The sequence below is a fragment of the Macaca nemestrina genome, chromosome 11 (genome assembly GCF_043159975.1).
Source record: "Macaca nemestrina isolate mMacNem1 chromosome 11, mMacNem.hap1, whole genome shotgun sequence".
Lineage (NCBI taxonomy): Eukaryota > Metazoa > Chordata > Mammalia > Primates > Cercopithecidae > Macaca > Macaca nemestrina.
The window spans coordinates 70,884,986-70,905,361 of NC_092135.1; the positions used below are offsets into that span (position 1 = coordinate 70,884,986).

A 20,376-nucleotide genomic window follows, 5' to 3' on the forward strand; every position below is an offset into this window, starting at 1 on the left:
GAGAAAGGGGTCAGACTTTTGAGATGAAAGTAGACTATTTTTTTTTCTCTCTATTCCCCTTCTCTCCTCCTCTAGGCTCCAAAGCCAAGTTTCCTCAAAGATTTAACTGTTGAGCTTCCTTTTGGTCTTGTGCGCGCACTCACAACAGTTTTAGCTAACAGCTGCCTTCCAGGTAGACTGCACTGGCCACCTCATTCAATACCAGGGGTGCTTCCCTCACCGTTTTCACATGCACATATGTTAAAATGTTTACTCATCACTCCCTCAGGCCGTGGGTTAAGATCCTGAGATTTAATAATATGTTAGAGTTACTCTTGGGATCTCAACACACCTCAAAGGTCTCAAACAGGCAAGGAAACCAGAGCTGAATTCTATCACTGCTTTCTGAACATTAGACAATTTTATTTTCATTGTTGTTTTTACTTGCCTGGTATGTGCGTGTGTGTGTGTGTGTGTGTGTGTGTGTGTGTGTGTGTGTGTGTGTGTGTGTGTGTTGAGACGGAGTCTCACTCTGTCGCCCAGGCTGGAGTGCAGTGGCGCGATCTCCACTCACTGCAACCTCCACCTCCCTGGTTCAAGCAATTCTCCTACCTCAGCCTCCGAACTAGCTGGGACTATGGGTGCGTGCCACCATGCCTGGCTAATTTTCTGTATTTTAGTGGAGACAGGGTTTCACCATGTTGCCCAGGCTGGTCACGAACTTCTGAGCTCAGGCAATCTGCCCGCTTTGGCCTCCCAAAGTGCTGGGATGACAGGCGTGAGCCAGTGCACCCAGCCCCTACTTGCCTGTTATTTTTAAGTGAAATTCCAAGCAGAAAAGCAAAGCCTGAGTTTTGGAAGAGAAGCACCCAGATCATCTGAATGTATTTTGTCTACAGCTCCCACTTAGTAGTGTTTTGTCACTGTCTTGAGTATGATTTTGAAACAGTTCACATGCAACTTAAAAAATAAATCCTCCTGTGTTAATTGAAGAACACCATGGAAGGATCTGCTGAAATAATGTCTAATATAACCCCCAGTAATTTATATCTGGCATTGAAATAAATTATAAGGATTTTCTACTGCTGATTTATTTCCCGTTCATGATGCTACTGGGGTTTGTTTGTTTGCTTATCGGTGTTATGGAGTTTTGTTTGCTTTCTCTCATTTTATTATTAGCTGAATTTCCAAAGCACATACCAGTGTACAGTTGGGAAAGACAGAGCATTCCAGAAATAGGCAGGGGAATCCAGTGTGGGACAGAAGTTTTGCCACGAGTAACCCATATATGGATAACCTAGCTTACTCTCACTTCCCCTCACCAGCTCCCCCTGCCTGACCTGAACTGCCCTGGGTTTTACATGTTCCTTTTTATTCTCCTTTGGAAAAAGACTGAAGTTTCTCAGTTCCCAGCCTCCTAAAGCTGCTCTTCAAGAAGTTTACCTTATTTCCATGTAGGGAAAGAAGAACAATGTTTGTAGTAACGACTTCACTTTGTGGATTTTTTGTTTGTTTGTTTGTTTGTTTGTTTTGTCTTCTCGTGTGACTTTGACAAGGTGCATGGTCTCTCTTACCTTGAAAAGTATATGGTTCCCTGGGATCTCAAATTAAAAAAAAAAAAAAAAACTTAGATAAGTAAAAGGTTTTTTTTAATGATTTGCCCACTTATGAAAAACTAATGGCATTTTTGTTTCTTATCCAGGTATACTGTGATGTCAGGAACACCTGAAAAAATTTTAGAGCATTTTCTAGAAACGATACGCCTTGAGGCAACTTTAAATGAAGCAACAGGTATACACATAGAACAGTTTGCATGTCCATTGAATCCATGCATAGCATTGTTTAAAAGTCCTGCATTCATTTGCAGTGTGTATAGCAAAAGCAGTTTTGGAAGGGGATTCTGTGTATTGATACTTGAAAAGCATCTCTGTGTGACCTGACAGGGAACAGTCCTTCTGACTGTCCTCTTTCCTCCCCAATCCTGACTGTTCTCTAGAAATGACTCAGCCTCATTTCTACATACCATGCCTCGTCTTCTCTAGGCTTCTCTCTCTTAAGGTATTCAAATCCAACCTTTACAGGCATCTGTTGGGTTTATCATTTACGTCCTACCTAGTCCCATGAAGGATTTGAAGCTGCCTACATAAAAGGCACAGCCTTGCTCCAGTTGGGAGTAAGATGCTTCTCTCTGCAGTTGTTGTAGAGTCCAGCAGCTCTAGAATGTGACTAAATGCCACCATTCATTTGCTAGGGCTTCCCTAACAAATTACCACCAACTGGGTAGCTCCAGCAACAAAATTGTATTGTCTTACAGCTCTGGAGGCTGGAAGTCCTAGCTGAAGGTGATAGTCGAGTTGGTTCCTTTTGAAGGCTGTGAAGGAGAATCTGTTCCATGCCTCTCTCCTAGCCTCCCGTGGTTTGCAGGCTATCTTTGGCATCCGTTGGCTTGTAGATGCATCATCCAGATGTCTGCCCTCATGTTCACACAACATTCTCCCTGTGACTCTTCACATAGCCTTCCCTCTGTGCATGTCTGTCTCTGGGTCCAAGGCTACCCCTTTTTGTAAGAATACCAGTCATATTGGATAAAGGCCCACATTAAGGACTCACCTTAACTTGACCATACCTGCAAAGACACTGTTTCCAAAGACGATTGTATTCTGAGATACTGGAGGTTAGTTCTTCAACATATCTTTTTGGGGGGATACAATTCAACACATAACATCTACTTACAGTGAATCAGTCTTGTTACCTAAGACACAGATATTCTAGGCTGAATAAAACAGATCTCACCAGTGAACTAAGTGTTCAGAGTTATAAAATTGTGTTCCACTTTGGTTACCATCTTGTATATGACTTTGAAACAGCCGACACACAATGTGGTTTTTTTTTAATCCTATGCTACTGCCTCTCAGAATAATGTCATGGGTTAGTATTTTAAGCACATTGAGCTCCATAGAAGAGCATTTCTCACTAAAAGAAGTTCAGAGATTTATCTCAAAAACTTAGTTCAAAATCCATTTCCATAATTGACCTTTGCTATGTACTCAAGTTGAAGATATCATCATCATTATTATTATTATTATTATATACCTTCTAAAGGTATTTTACCACTGAATTCTTATTTTATCTTCTCATTCCAGTTTCTCATTTTATGCTTAGATTACCTGAGGTTTTTTATGTAGCAAATTAATTAGAGTATAGTAGATAAAATCGTCAGGATCACTGGCTCCAGGCCAATTATTCTCAGCTCAGTATTTGTTGAGAATCTTGTTGGGTAAACACTAAGCTAGATGCTTCGGACTAGGCAATGTGAATAAGGAATCATCCTCCTGCCTTCAGGAAGCTTATAATCTGTTAGAAAACATAAAGGAATTTGCACATAACTTGAATATAAGGCAGAATGTGGTTAGTGCTTCAGGGACACTGACTGGGTGAGGGATCTAGAAAAATATCATGGAAAATATAGAGTGGCCCTGAAGGAGGCTGGTAACCAGTAACTAGAGATGGGGACAGAGCCATCCATACTAAGGGACAATATTAGCACTGACCTAGAAATAGACAGGGAAGAGTGAGTGGTCTGATTTTTGCTGGAATATTGTATACATAAGTTGGAAAAGGAAGGAAAGGTTTAAGAATTGGGGTATAGATCTTAGAGAGTCTTAAATGTAAAGCCGGCTGGGTGCAGTGGCTCGCACCTATAATCCCAGCACTTTGGGGGCCAAGGCGGGAGGATCACTGGAGCCCAGGAGTTTGAGGCTACAGTGAGCTATGCTCATGCCACTGCACTCTAGCTTGGGCAACAACAACAGAAAGGTAGAGCCAAGCATTGGGAAGTGGTTGAAGATGTCTGAGCAAGAAGAATGTGATAAGAGCTTTACTGGAGAAAAGTTACTCCATAGTTAGTATAGAGAAGCTGTTGAAGAACCAATTACGTGAGGATAGCTTCCAAGAGCCATATGTAACCTCAAATAAACCAAATTTCCAAGACCATGGGTCAGGAAAAAATGCAGCTGATTTTTTTCCCTCTGATTAACTGTTTGCCCAGTATGTGTGATTGCATAATGCAAGAATCAGCATCTTACCTAAAGTAAGTATTGACTCAAAAAAAAAAAAAAAAAAAAAAAAGATTCTGGTACATTAGAGACTATGGCATCTAAGGAATGAGCTATAAGATCTTTACCACCCATGAAGGGCAAGTATAGCCTCCCTTTCAAGTCATCTCTAAAAGAGATGGAGACTGAATTATTGCTGCTGCTTCTGCTTCTTTTGTTTAGTTTTGTTTTTTTTAATTACTGTTCCTTGCAGAGCAGGGCTAACCCACGGGCAGTATGCCCAGAGTAGCCTGATTGTTCCTTCTTCATCAAAAAAATTAAAGCCTGGAAATCAGTGTATTCTAAGGCTGACGTGTGGGATGTGATTCTTGACCCTTCCGTTTTTGATGGTAGAGACTAGACTAGCATCATAATTTAATATTGAACTTCATTTCCTACAGTTTTTCCTGATATTTTTTTCTTACAAGTAATGTTTATGCCTTGGAGATAAATAACAAATCAGTATCTTTCTCATAAATCAAAAATACAGATTTCCCCTGCCTCCCCCACTGTTCTGGACACTAAACAATCCTAGGGTAGGGTGACGACATTTGTCCATATACTGGAGTGGGAGACCTTTGGCATTTATGGATTTACAGTACAGTGAGAAAGGTCAGAGTTACCATGAAACTTGTTTACATCATAAAAATGCACACTGCTGAATTTGACATTACACTCTCTTAATTTACCAAAAATCTATTTTCTACCTGAGACCTATTAGTTCTTATATTTTTACTTTTAAAACCAGCATTAGTCATGGAGTGACTTGGTAAATCATCTTCTAGTAGGAAATGATATTTTAAATTCTTAAGCAAATTTTAACTCTATAAATTAGATTTCCAGTGTTACTGTTTTTGATGAACTTACATCGGCAAAGTTTGAATCAGTGACTAAATGTTTAACCATTATTCTCATTTAAATATAAGTGACGAGTGTAATCCCAAGTTGTCATCTACTCAGCGTCACCAGTCACCTTCAGTCTCATTATACTGAGAGGCAGAGAAGGTGTCAGACAGAAGAGTTGCTACATATGAGGAGAGAGCCGGAAAGCCACACTGAAATGTGAGCCGAGTAGTTGGCCATGTTAACTGATTCCCTTCCCAACCTTGGAGCACCCAAGTCAAGTCTCTGCTTTAGCAAACTTTAAACTACCAGATAGTACAGCCTCCTGGGTGCGTATAAGCAAGTATTACCTCCTCCATTCTCAGGAATATATCAAACATATCAAGATGGTGCTAGATGTTAAGCTCAGACAAGCCAAAGTCCTTTGGTACATTCAAAAAAATAGTTTCATGCAGCCTCTGTCTCCTCTGTCTGGCACCTTCTCTGCTTCTTCTCTGGCTCAGTATAATGGGACTGAAAACCTGGTGACATTGAGTTGTGACACTTGGTATTACACTCATCAGTTATATTTAAATGAGTATGTATAATGGTTAAACCTTTAGTCACTGACTCAGACTTCACCAATAAAAGTTCATTAACAACATGGATGACATTTGGCAATCTAATTTATAGAATTAAAATGTACGTATTTCTCACCATTTTCCATTTAAGATGAGCATCACAATCTCAGGCAGTGTATTTCACGTTTTCCCTGGAAATGTCATGGCATCTTGGGTTCCAAGTTCTGATGGGCGTAGTCCTGAGGTTTTTAGGTTTGCCTTCATGAGCTTTCCCATCTGGCTAGCCAGGGCGTGTTGTCTGCAATGAAGAACCAGCGTCAAATTCAATGACGAAGTAAATGAAGCTTATTTTGGAGACTTGCCTTACTTCCCTTGCCAACCCCCTGCTTCCTTACTTACAAAATAGTTTCACATATAGGACAGTCACCCTTTGAATCCACCAGCTTCTGTTTTGTTAGCCTTTGTTTTGCTCTAGTTGCTGCTCACAGTCTTAATCTTGTTTTCTTTTCTTTTCTTTTTTCTTTTGTTTTCTTTTCTTTCTTTCCTGCTTCTTTATCCCCTCACCAATCAGCTGCTCTTACTACCTCCTGATTCTGTAATTCTATTGCCCCCCCCCCCACCCTTCATTGCTCCTTTTGGAAATAGGAGGTGAAAAAGAGATAAAGGAGAAAGGATTTTGAACAAACAAATATGGTATAGACACAGAAATGACCATGTCTTCGTTCTGCGTGTATGGTACTGCCCACATGTGACCCTTTAAATATACAGATTTTAAAATGTTTGGTGGCTAAGGTACCTAGTGCCATTTGTACAAGGCTGTCTCTTTTTAAAATATTATACTTTTTGCCCATTGTCATGAGAAACTGATTTTGATCGCAGTCTCTGTCAGCACCATTATTTATATGATGTGCTTCTGTGTAAAGTAAACTCATACCCTAAACCAGTGTATTGGAACCAGTGGCCAAGAACAAGTGAGTAGATACTCTTGCTTTCCTAAAGATTTCCACAGGAACCTAATTTCCTTTTCTGTTTTTTTCCCCCTTCCAGATTCTGTTTTAAATGACTTTATTATGATGCACTGTGTTTTTATGCCAAATACCCAGCTTTGCCCAGCCCTGGTGGCCCAATATCCTTTTATTGTGATTGTAAGTTCCTAGTCCCTTGAAGACAACCCCACCTGTCGAAGGCCATTCTCTCATCTCATCTTCTGAAGGTAAGTCACGGCCCAGGCAGAGTTGTACATTCCACCCTCGTCACACTGAAATGTGTTTTCCCACATTTCCCACGGTTTTCCCCTGTACAGACTCTAGCTCTGCCCGGCAGAGGTCTGCTGTGCCATGGTTAAGGATTTCCTCCTTGTTACCTGTATTAGGGCATTCTTTCATTACTATAAAGAAACACCTGAGGCTGGGTAATTTATAAGAAAAGAGGTTTAATTGACTGGCAGTTCTGCAGGTTGCCTAGGAAGCATCATGCCAGCCTCTGTTTCTGGGGAGGCCTTGGGAAACTTATAATTGTGGCCAAAGGTCAAGGGGGAGCAGGAGCCAGGTGGGAGAGGTGGCAAACACTTTTAAATGACCAGATCTCATGAGAATTCACTATCTCAAGGACAGCACCAAGACATGAGGGATCCACCCCTATAACCCAAACACCTCCCACCAGGCCCACCTCCAACATTGAGGATTACATTTCAACATGAGATTTGGGCGGGGACACACATCCAATCTGTATCATTATCTGTGCAGAGAAGTGTGAACCACCTCACCACAGGAAGGTGATGCTGGCAAAAACAATATCCATGCCCCTGGGAGGCAGGCTAGAGAGGGTTATGGAGAAGAACCTGGGAGTATTAGCAGGAACGGTTCGCCAACATTAGAGACAGACTGTTCCCTGGCAGGATGGACTGTGGTCGGCTTATGTTCCTCCTCTGAGCTATGGTATTAAATTGCTAACATGCTGAGATAAATACAAGTTATCACTGTAGGATAACTTTCTTTTCCCATTCATCCTAGTCCATCCTCTCCTCTAGATACCAACATTTCTTCCTTTGTTACTACTTTTTATTATCATCTTATTGACTTAAAGACCCAAAATTTGAAATCCAGTGATAATTCCTCTATAGCTTGAAGGCCAAGTTTGTCTGGGACAGCTTTTCAACAGTGTTTGGAATGGCCCAGTTGATGCTGGTATGTAGCACAGAGCAAACATTCTCAGAAAATGGGAGTGGAATAAAAGAAGTGGGTATTATTAGTGAGCTTCACACTCAATTTTGGGAGCATGTGAAAGTATATTCTAAGATTTTGTTTTATTTTTAGAACAACAAAAATTTAGACCCCAAATCACTTTGGCCCTTTTGATCAGTTAAATATATTGAAGGAGAATGGCTCTTTTATTCTTCTTTTTTTTTTTTTTTAGCAATTCAATGAATGTTGGCATGTTTTCCTCATTCAAGATTATAATTACCCTACCTGATTCTCATTTTCTTGTTCACTCATAATTCTCTTTGAAGTAAACAATGTATGAGGACAGGAGATTTGAGTTGAAGGTGCAACTCAGAGGGAGCTGCAAGAGGGAGATTTGTGTGTTTATTTGCCTGGAAACTGTCTTACTGAGTAATGATGGCTTAATGAGACTTACTTATATTATATATTTTTTCTGGCACATACTCAATTTTTCTCAAGTAAAATGAACACATTCAGGATCTCTGTGCTCTTTTAACTGCACACGCACTAATCATTATAGACCTTTGAGATTTGCTGGAAGGAAAAATAAAATCCACCATTGAATTTAGACTTGCTTTTTTTTTTTTTAGCAGTTAGAAGGTTGATAAGCCTAAGGCAAACAAAACTCAAGGACAAGTCAGGGAGTTCAGTGGGCCAAGGCACAGCATCTTTACAACTCCAAGCCCCAAACACTGCACTTGTCTTTTTTTTCAGATTCTAACTTCTTCATTTATTAGCTTGTTCCCCTTCAAGAGTTGATTGAGAGCATTCAAATCACTAACTTCTCTTTTTAAAATAGTGCTCTAGAGAGAAGGTCTGTTTCTGCCCAGATAGGGAGGAGTGGGGAAAAGTGATACGGGCGGGGAGGGAGAGGGGAAGGCAAGAAAGCAAACAGGCGTGGAAGAGCTGTGACATCAAATCCGACTTCTTTCTTCTGTAGATGGGGGAATCCAGGATGACTGGGTGTAATCTATATTATCTAGGTCCCTTAGACCACCTCCCTCATATCTGGCCCTGTGGGAACTTAGATTCTCTTCACTGTTCTATTTTGAATCAGCTCTGTCTGTGTCAGGTGCATGCTAAGAGCATTGACCAATATTATACCACTTTATCCTGACAGGATTTTATTGGGTTAGTATTAGCTTTGTGTTACAAACGAGGGTCCTGAAGTTACCCCCAGCCCCCATAAAAAACAAAAAAAGGAGTGGCTTGCCCAGGGCAAGTAGCTGAGTCCTCCAGATGATTCCAAACCTGGAGTTTGCCTTTTTTTTCTCTCTGTCTTCACAACTTATTTATTTCAAAACTTGTTTAAATTTTAATGATTCTGTAACCTTTAATTACAGTTTAAGAACATTTCAAGACAATATATTGTATCATAAACTGCTTAACAGCACACCTGCAAGCAGCAGGGATGTATAATGCAAACTTGAACAAGTGGTTTAACCCCTATGTTTTTAACGTGGGACATTAGGGATAGTAAAATACTTAACCATGTTTCATTAGTCAGTTGCTTTAGTGGAGTATTTTTGAAGTGCTTAACATCTGGAACTTTTCATAGCAGCCCTATGAAGAAGTCAGTATTTTTACTGCTATTTTTCTAAATCAATAAACTAGAATAATGAAAAATTATGAATTGCTCAGAGAAAGGTAATTACTAGCACAGAAAAGATTTGAGCCCTGAGCTACTGACACATATTTCTGTTCTTAATCCACATTGTGTGTCTCTTCCAATTTTGCTTTTACCATGGAGAAAGATAGTAGAACTCTGCTGAACATTAATATATCAGGCCTTTTATGTGCTAATGAGAGAGACTCTCTATTCATTAGACACAGTTTGGACATGATTTGACCCGATGAATACAAGTGCTTTATAATGAGTTTGAAAATCATATTTGTTCAATTTCTATACTTTTCATCTCCAGGTTCTTTAATCTTTTTTTAAATCTGCATTTAAAATTGAGTTCAATTTTCCTTTAGTCTTCAAAAGAAAATTAAAACCACCTGTATATAACCCTATAACCTCTCAGGTGTAGTATTGCTAACCGTTTTGTGTATATCCTTCTAGTCTTTTTTCTATACATATAGATATATGTTTTTAAATGTAAGAATGGGATCATACTGTAAATAATTTTGTATACCTTTTAATTAAGCAATATTTTATGAATATCTTTCTATGCCATTATTTTTCTATGCCATTTTTCTAAATATAGATAGTTGTCATCCTTAAAAATAAAACATTCTCATTCCAAAAAATTTTAATTACCACAAAAGGAGAAGAGAGCAAAGTTCACCTGGTATCTCACCACCATTAATAAATTTGTTTTTAAAATTTTGGAATTTATGTATACATTTTTATGTACATAAGATTTTATATAAATTAAATAATGTTACATGTGCTTTTTGGTAATATGCTATTTTTCACTTAGTGGTATATTGTGAATATCTTTCCAAACTAATATATATAGAGATAAAACTATATCATCTTTTTTTTCTTCTAGATAATTCCATAAACATTTATTGACGACTGGAAATGTGTCACATAAAGTACTGGGCAACAAGGGGGCAAAGATGAGAAGGACACATTATCATTTTTAATGACTATAGTATCAATAGATATGTCATAATTATTTTCTCAGCCTCTACCTATTGGATATTTAGATTATTTTCACATTTTTTTTGCTATAACAAACACAATGGAGTGAATCGGCATCCTTCCAGCTAAATCTTTGCCCAAGTATATGAAAATGTACTCACTTTAAATTCCTAAAAATAGGCAAAGAATGTGTAGTATGTTAATGCTTCTGACATGTATTCCCAAATTGCTCTCCTATTGTCTCAATTTTGTGCTTTATGATTAAACTCTGCCATATTCTTGTTTGTGCAACTGCAGGCTGGCCTTCAGTTTAGTAAGTGATCACACGAAGTCAATACTATTTTGAATTTTAGTAACTCTCTGATTCAGAGTATTTTCACATTATTTACTTTATCTTTCCAACACCAGTTCTCCAAATGTAAAGCAAAAAGTCTGGTATATTATTTTTGTTGTTGTTGTTTTGTGTTTTTTTGTTTTGTTTTGTTTTGTTTTTTTGAGACAGAGTCTTGCTCTGTCGCCAGACTGGAGTGTAGTGTCGCGATCTCGGCTCACTGCAACCTCTGCCTCCTGGGTTCAAGCGATTCTCCTGCCTCAGCCTCCCAAGTAGCTGGAACTACAGGCAGGCACCACCACACCCAACTAATTTTTTTATTTTTAGTAGAAATGGAGTTTCACCATATTGGCCAGGATGGCCTCGATCTCTTGACCTCGTGATCCGCCTGCCTTGGCCTCCCAATGTGCTGGGATTATAGGCATGAGCCACTATGCCTGTTATTTATTTCATTTCACATATAGGAGAAATCAAGGTACAGAAAGGTCTAATAACTGCCTGAGATCCTGCATGTACTGGTAGACATTTGGAGGAAGTCCGTGTAGCACTGATGTAATAGTGGTTTGCAGTGGACATTGTGGTTGATTTGCCAACATACATGCCTTATTACTTGGTCATTTTAGCCACTTGTAGTAATTAGCCTTCCTTGCCAAAGACTGGTTCTCCAGTGCCAGACCCAAGCTAGACTGGGCCAATGGAATTCAAAGAGAGGCTTCCTGGGCTTTTGGTGAAAACCTTTTTAACATTTAGGAGAAAAAAACAGGAAGCCTGTAACCCCAATTGCCAGCAGCAGCTATCTTACAACCATGATGGGAATGAACCCCAAGATAAAGCTGGAATGAGGAGACAGCGAGGAAAAACGGGGGTCTGTGATAACATCATTAGCATTTGACTGGTCCTGAAGCTTACTCTGCCAGTGGATTATCTTTTCATGTCAATGAATATAGGTGTTTGTTGTTTAGGACAGATTCTTACTGCAGCTAAAAGAATCTTAAGGATGAATGGCTGATATTTAAACTTACAGAAATTTTAAAACAGCAATAATTTTGGACAGATTTTTTTGTTAGTATACGAGTTTTCTTTAGCTTAGTATTCATCACAAATTTTTTGCTTTTGGCATGGAAATAATGAGTTTAGTTTCTTGAATTAAGAAGAAAAAAGACCGGGCGCGGTGGCTCAAGCCTGTAATCCCAGCACTTTGGGAGGCTGAGATGGGCGGATCACGAGGTCTGGAGATCGAGACCATCCTGGCTAACACGGTGAAACCCCATTTCTACTAAAAAATACAAAAAACTAGCCGGGCGAGCGCCTGTATTCCCAGCTACTCGGGAGGCTGAGGCAGGAGAATGGCGTGAACCCGGGAGGCGGAGCTTGCAGTGAGCTGAGATCCGGCCACTGCACTCCAGCCTGGGTGACAGAGCGAGACTCCGTCTCAAAAAAAAAATAAAAAAAAAAATAAAAAAGAAGAAAAAAAAATGGAACATGGATTTGCCACTAAGTTTTAACTAAATCCACCTTTTCTGTGTTTCATCCCTGTACAGAAGCAAAAACAACAGCTTCCCTCACTGAAAAATTAGGGTCCCTGTCATAAAAATCTTTGTGAAATTGATCTGGAGATGTTCTCTTTATAAGTTGACTTGGGTTTTATAAGTGGAACGTTTATCAAAATCTGCTTTTCTTTTTGATGAAAGATTCACATAATAGCAGCAGGTTCATATTCTTTAAATGAAGCCAAGTTTTTAGGAACGTTTTTTAGATTTCCTAGAAAAACTTTCAGCTTAAATTTTGTTGTAACCAGATTTTGTCATCATAGTCCCCATTTGATTCTGAAAAGTGTTTGATCCATACGTCACCATCAGAGCAAGTTGCTTCTGCAGATATGCAATTTGAGAGTTTGTTTCCAATAAAGAAGACTTTGTTTGACGATGTTATGAACATGATATGCTCCTTGGGAAAAAAAATGACTGTCTTATCAGATATGCTAAAAAATATTTCATATACATGTTCTCGGCCTCCTATCAACACTATGTACTCTTCTAATCTTGTTTTTTTACAATAGGGAAAGTGAGTTCAAGCAGCTAAATAATTTGCCCCAAGCTACATAGCTGGTAAATGTTAGAACAAGATATGAACCCAAGCAGTGTATTGCATTAGGGCACGTCCTAACTGCTGTGCTATGAGTACAAGCCCTTGGCTTGAGACTTAAAAGGAGAATAGCCAAGAACTAGAGACTTGTAAAAACATGGAGAATTCTGAAAATCAGTGGGAAAAATATTCTGAGCAAGAAAATGGAAGATAATTAAAGAAATTGATGGTACAGAAGGCGCTCCTGTGAGCTCAAAGTTAATAGGCACACACAAACAAAGGAGCAGCTTGTGTGGACAGGAGTAACATCACAAACTTAAACCCAGAAATGCCAGGTCTTATGAACAATTCCACAATTGTCCATTGAAAATATTTTAAATGACTTCCAGAGGAGAATCAGTAATAACATTGGTGGCTAAGATTTACTGAATACTTAATATGTTTCAGATACATGTTTTACCTGTATTATCTCATTTCATCCTTAACAGCAATCTTCTGAAGTTTACTGATGAGGAAATCAAGGCTCTAAATTGTCAATTAACTTACCAAAGATCGTACAGTTTTTATATAGGTGGGGAAGCCAGGATGGGACCTAAGCAGTGTAATTTCAGAACTTGCATTTTATGAACATGCCATATGAAGGAAGAAATAGACCCAGTGGTCAGGATGTCAGGCTGCTCCACAAAGACAAGAAGCCCATATTATAGTAAAAAAAGCAAAAGCTCTGAAGTAGAAAGACCTGTGTTTAAGACCTGTGTCCTATAAGTTACATTATTCAGCAATTACGCTTAACCTCTCCAAGCCCCTTCTGTAAAATAGGGGTAATTATATGATATGGTCTGGCTCTTTGTCCCCACCCAAACCTCATCTCGAATTGTAATCTGAATTTTAATCCCCATGTGTTGGGGGCAGAACCCTGTGGGAGGTGATTAGATCGGGGGGTGGTTCCCCCCATGCTGTTCTCATGATAGTGAGTGAGTTCTCATGAGATCTGATGGTTTTATAAGGGGCATTTCCCACCTTCACTTGCACTTCTCCTTCTTGGCACCATGTGAAGGACATGATGCTCCCCCTTCCACCATGATTGTAAGTTTCCTGAGGCCTCCCCAGCCCTGCAGAACTCTTTCCTTTATAAATTATCCAGTGTCTTGAGCAGTTCTTTATAGCAGCGTGAGAATGGACTGATACATTATACTTGCCCTACCCACTTCACCCGGTTGTTGTGAAAATCAAATGAGGTTATGTGTGTGAACATACATTATAAACCTTAAAACCCCATATAAATGTTGCTATTATTATGCCATCAGGAGAGAAATATGGCATATTATAAAGAAGATACCAAAGCTTTGTCTTGTCAGTGGGCAGATGACCCCCAAAGTTTGTTTTCAGCTGCAAGCAGAGATCTTGTATGCAAAGCAGGGTTTTAAAAAACAACAACATTGAAGAGCATCAGTTTGAATGTTGTTAAGTGTTTTATAAATAGCTGCATAATTAGCATGTACTTACTGCAAAAAGTATACATAATATTTTATTCCCTGTTGTAGGCTGTAATGAATCTGCTGCCTCTACATCCTGGGAGGTTTTCACTTACTTTCCCCATGATAATTTTAATACATGGAACCATTATTAGCTGAATTAAGAATAAGTAAATGAGCAGTTAAAAAAAAAAAGTACAGAAAAATTACAGGTGCCTGTGGTGAGTAAGATAATAACTAGGTAAAAATATATGAAATAATTACAGTGTTTGAACGGCAGAGCCGGCATGAGGAAAATGACTCAATGGAATATTAAGCCTGCTGTTGGCAGGGTAGAAAAACTGTAGCCTACACTGTGGCCTTCACCTCTTCTGATTCTCAGCCCTAAAACCTCACTGCAAACAGATTCAGTTTGCTCTCAGTCACATGTACACAATGCTGAAGGAGGTGGTTCAGTTCAGTGAAGATTTAGTCACTCTGAAAGTTTGTCATCCTGTAGATTAAATACCCAATAGCTGAAAGATTCTATTTAAAAGATGTACCAGATGTTTTGCAATTAAATTCTGTATGAACTTATTTAGAATGTACCTCTGATCTGTATTTGACATCTTGACAAAATGGGATTCCGGGTAACTTAGATAAAGGCTCTTAAATAGCTGTGATATTTTTAAAGGTTTTTTTTTTTTTTTAGAAAAGTGCATTAGTTATAGCATTCCAAACTGTGCAATTAAATTGTTTGTAATCAGTTGATCAAAGAACATTGAAGGTTTTTGTGTGCCCAGTCCTTAGCTAGAAAATGCAGAAATTAACAGTGAGTTTACGACCTCATTCCTTCTGTTAAGGATTCTGATTTAATGCTTCCAGATGGTGAGAAATACTTTATTACAGGTGAAGTATTCCTTATCTGAAAATTCAAAATCCAAAATGCTCCAAAATTCGAAATTTTTTGAGCTCTCATACCAGTAGGTGTAATGCAAACATTCCAAAATCCAAAAAAAAAAAAAAAAAAAAAAAAATCTGAAATCCAAAAACACTTCTGGGCCCAAGTCTTTGGGAAAAGAGATACTCAACTGTGTAGGCGAATCTTGAAGTTGGAATTTGGATGACCAGATTTAACAATGTCTGCTCAGTCGCAGTGAGCCACTGCTTTCCTAATTGACAGGTATTAAACTGTAGCAGAGGGGATCTCGTTCAGGTATTAACAATTCCTGTACCTCTCTATCAGATTATGAAGGCTGCAATAGTTAACTCTTGATTTTCTGCATGTGCTTTGTTATGAAGATTTGGGGGATCAATTTCTATATCTCAGACGGATTTTCCTATTTCCCAACAAACTTTGAAGTCATGTGACTCTGCTATATAATCTATGTTTGTGTAAAGAAAGTAATGTTAATATCAGACAAAACACAACAACATAGACAGGTAAAAAGAGTACTGGGGAAGAAAATAAGAAAACTGAGTTCTAGTTCCAAGAATTCCTTTGATAAATTTGGAAAAATCACCTAAACTCATTCTGTCTCGGTTTGCTTACCTCTAAGGTGATAGAGTTGAAGGAAATGTAATCAAAGGGCTCTTGAAACAGAGATGCTGTGATTCCATGACTTATCTGAAATCAACTCAAATGTATCAGTGATAAGTTTGGCCACTCAAACTATATGGCCTTTTCTTAATGGTGTTTAAAATACTAATTCAGTAAGTAATTTTATATTGCCTTACCGACTTTACAAAAACTAGAACTTTATGAGATATAGGAACCATGTTGTCTTTCTGCATCTCTTTCCCCATGAGTTCAGGCAGCCATATTTCTTCTTTCCTGGACCCAACTGTCATCATATCATGAGTCATGGCCTTATTCAATAAAAGCACTTCTTGATCATGCATTATTCCAATTTTAGCCAGAGAAGGCTTCTTCAACCTTCCTGATGTGTCTGAATTTATGAACATGCTATATTTGAAATGTTACTCTTTTTAGATTGCACTTTTGACATCATATTGAGACAAGGGAACTAGTAGGATATTCTTTATTCTTTGGCTGCTACCTGAAAGGAATATAGTTTTTCCCCCTTCCTACCTTTTTTGTAGGAGTTAAATAAAATGTAAAAATTACAAACTTTCTAAAAGCCTGGGGAGATTGTTATGGGAATGAATAGAAACCTCAGCGTCTGATCTGTAACCATTTCAGGTATAATCAATTGTATACAAAGTTCTCTTTGTGTTTCTTAAGAACCTGATCCAACAGACATTTCAGAAAGGGAACCCTATGTGTCGCTTCTGGAGGAGCAGAATCCTTGAGCAATGCCTGGATTCAGCTATAAAAGTAGTATCACCCCCACCCTCACTTTAGTAAATGAACATCCATGAGGGGACAAATGAGACTTTGTGAAATAAGTCAGTGCTTCCTTTTGTTTTCCCAGAGGTAAAAATACTGAACTTTCATGAGGAAAGGGAGAAAGCCTTTCTCAGTCCCTCCGAATTTGGTCAATTCTGTCTCCCTAGAGACTGTGGGGTTCTTCATCAAAGACAAGGGGTGCTCAGCCCTGGTTACTAAACATGCAGAATCAGCGCGGAAACCTTGAAACTTCAGTGTGCACACACTCACACAAAAGGAATTTCTTTCTCATTAAGATTTTTGCTTTCTGGATGCATTTATTCTTAATAATTTCATGAACCCAAGCACTAAGGTCTAGTTGCTATAGCCGCTGGTTAGGATAGTGGGGGTGGGAATAGTGGAAAGAGCCCCATCTGAATTTGCAAGCCCTGCCATTTATTCACTCAACAACCTTGGCCAGATCTCTTCTCTCTGAATCTCCATTTCCTCACTGGTAAATATTTTTTCCTCAGGTTTGTAGAAAGCATCTTTTGATAGCGTAAGAATATTGAGCTTATTTTATGAATTATAAAGTTCTATACATATGTTATCATAACAAGTAGGAAAGACTCCTTCCTCTCTCGCTCTCTTATCTCTCTCTCTCTCTCTCCCCACTCCTCCTTTCTCTCCTACACATGTGAATACCTCCTTTTCAACATGTTGTCCAATGTAATAGTCCAGATGAATAGGACTGTGCCCATTGTATCACCAGAACCTAGCATGGTGCTCTACTCAAAGTAGTCTGTTAATTAATAATTGGTGAATCAATTGGATCAATTTGAATAGTTTCTTTGCCTAAGTACTTGTAAAGCACTTTGATGTATTTTCTCTGAAAAGCATATTAATTCATTTGAAAATATATTTACTTTTTAAAAACCACATTAGCGCCTTAATTGTCCTATGTTGGGGTTATATTTCTAAATTTAGGCTAAGCGTTCACCACTCTATTACTACCAGCTCAATCAAAGCTTCCCTTTCCTCTCTATGCTGTTTCCATCTTTGAGTGATTTAAAATGTACTCATGTTGCATGTGTAGTGAAATAAGATCGTAGTTTATAGAGTAACTTAGGGCACAGTGTGACATCTTTTAAATTGGCATGATCTGAGAGAGAATTAAATTTGCTCATTTTTCACAGCACAAGGCCATCAGAAAGGTCGTCTTTCACAGGCACTATCACTTAGACCTAGAAGAGGGGCTAGAGGGAAGAAGCTTAGCCTCAGGCGCCTGGTGAGGAACATACATGGTCCATAGTGGCATCAGGCTATTTGGGACAGCAGTCTAGGGAGTGAGCCCAGCCTAGTGAGAGCTTTGACACATACTGTACTCAGAATTCAGAATCTCCACCAACTCTTACATTTATAGGGGTTGGCCTTCCTCAGTCCACACCCCTACTCCGCACCTTGGCCATTCTTACTGTCTCCGTTTGGCTCCTATGCCATGGAAATGAAAAAGATAGCACTTGCCAAAGCCTGATGTCATCCAAGTTTCTACACAAACACAAGTTACCATAAAACTAAACCAAAGACAGCACAATGGCAAGGCAGCATTGTGTTTTCATTATGTTAGTTTGTGGTACCTACCTGATTCTGCTTTGGTCCACCTTGCCTTAGCGTTATTAAATGTGGTAGCTGACAGGGAATTTGGAAATGATTTCTTCTCACCTCCTCATTTCATGGGTGAGTAAATGGAAGTATGCAGCGGCTAAGTGACTTACACAAGATCGCATAGGTAAGTGTTGGCAGCTAGAGGACTTGAACCCATATCCTCCCACTCTTGGGTGAACCAGTACATATTTTTCAATCAGTCAAGACTTTCTTATTTGGTACCTACCATGTGTCTGACTATGCTCCTACATGCCATTAAAAAACGGTCATAAAATATAATGTCCAGCATTGCAACTCTTTGGAAAGAAAAACTCAGTTATAAATGCATGCAAGCAAGAGACCAAAGAGTTAATCAGAAAAGAAATAATTTTCACATAAAGTGATCTTTCTTCCTTTCTTTATTGTAAGCTGAGAGAGAATTGTAGCAATACGGGTTGAGCAATTTTCTTTTTTATGAATCTTGTGCTCAATTTATGAAAGCCATTTTGCAACCCATTTACATGCAGTAAACCTTTGCTTTAAGGTTCTGTCATTTACCTTGATCATGATTATTTATAGTCCTTTTAGAAAAGGCCCTTTACTGGTTTAGCTCTCAAGCACAGCACTGCCATAAGCCGGTTTTCTACAACGTCTTTCAAGGCAGGGTAGGAAGCTAAGACAGGGCCAGTCTTGTAGCTCGCTGTGAGGAATGGGGGTGTTGGGTAATGGGAAGAACACTAGACATCAGGAGTCTTACATTCGAAACCTCTGCACTCTCACTATGTAATCCTGGCCATTTATGCTTCTTTAGTTTCAGTTTGTTCACTTGTAGAAACAGAGTGACACTTTCCTCACAAGGCTATAAGAGTTGAACTGAAGTACTTTGTGTGCAAGTTATATTGTAAATTGTGAAGAGTAAGTTATTTTATGAACTAATTATCTATAATATGAACTATAAATCATTGAAAAAGGAATGGTATGTCTAACCTAAAATATTTCTTGATTACCTATGATGTTGTCCTTGTGTAGTACATACAAGAATGGACCAGGGACCTTTACTCTTGGCACATAGGAGACCCTCAATCAGTACTTGTTGCATTAATGAATAAATAGTTTCTGGGTGAAAGTCAGTATGCTAGGAATGGTGTAGAATACAGGACAAATGACCATCAACCCAAGCCTCAAGGTGCTTGCAATTAAGATGGTAGCCGTAAATGTGCAAAGAGCCAATAAGGTAAGTCGTGGTTCTACACAAGAGAAGAAGGTATGGTGTAAAAAGTGTGTCTGAGGCCCTCACCAGAGAATTGGTACAGCAGGAGCCTTTCCTCTTCCTACCTCTAGGTGGGTTTATCTACCTTCAGCCTCGCTTGCCCACCCATGCACTCTTTGTATCAGCCATGGTCCCAGCAGGACTAGATGCCCACTTGGAAGGGAGGGGATTACAGAGATTCGGGCAGAATTTTGGAAACCAACAACAGGTGGAAACGCACCCAGAGAGAAGCAACGGCAGGAAACATTACCATCCAGAGCGGCAAAGGGCAAGGCAGATCCTGGCAGAGAATGATAGCTAGAGCTAGACACAAGAATCCTTGTCCACACCAAATCCAGGAGGAGTCTGTGAAAGTCGAATCCCTTGGGCAACTATCAGGCCAGAGTCAGCAGGAATTAACAAGGAATTGCATGCATTTGGCATAGACACTTTCTGTGAGGTTTTTCATGAGGGCCTAGGGGAGGAATTCTATCTGTCTAAAAGCCTGGCTTTCTGAAGCTGGGATCTGTCACTCTTTACCTTTGAAAGAAGCATGTGAAATGAGTGTGAAATGGCTCAATTTCTTCCTTGACTCCTCGGCACTTACCACGCACAGCCTTCACAAGGTACAGAACAGGAGAAAATGGATTATGCCCTCAACAATAAGAGGCGAGTCATCCGCCTGGTTCTACAGTGGGCTGCCATGTATGGAGACCTCCTACAAGAGGATGATGTGTCTATGGCCTTTCTGGAGGTAGGCGGGGGTCATCCCTTCCAAGAATACACCATTGTCCTACAATACAGGGACCTACCTGTGGGCTCAGCAGCTTCCCTGGAGAGACTGTCATTGCAAATGCAAGACTTTGTGAACACATTCATTCATCAGAAAGGAACTACAGTCTGACTCCATAATGGGTAGCATTTTCATGTATTTTCATCTAATCTCTTTTTCTTTGTATGTTTTATCTTGTAGTCACGTAGCACCCATTATTC

At 39.2% G+C, this 20,376-nt stretch overlaps 1 protein-coding gene across 7 annotated transcripts in view; it reads left to right on the forward strand.

Annotated features, from left to right (window-relative positions):
- The window catches only part of LOC105483229 (Rap guanine nucleotide exchange factor 4), a 309,166-nt gene that overhangs the window by 251,454 nt on the left and 37,336 nt on the right, over window positions 1-20,376 (forward strand). For all 7 annotated transcript variants that reach the window (XM_011743960.2, XM_011743961.2, XM_011743962.2 and 4 more), the window contains 3 exons: window positions 1,682-1,770; window positions 6,524-6,602; window positions 19,987-20,137. In XM_011743960.2, coding sequence (XP_011742262.1) covers window positions 1,682-1,770; window positions 6,524-6,602; window positions 19,987-20,137 — 319 coding nt within the window. The remainder of the gene's footprint in view (window positions 1-1,681; window positions 1,771-6,523; window positions 6,603-19,986; window positions 20,138-20,376) is intronic.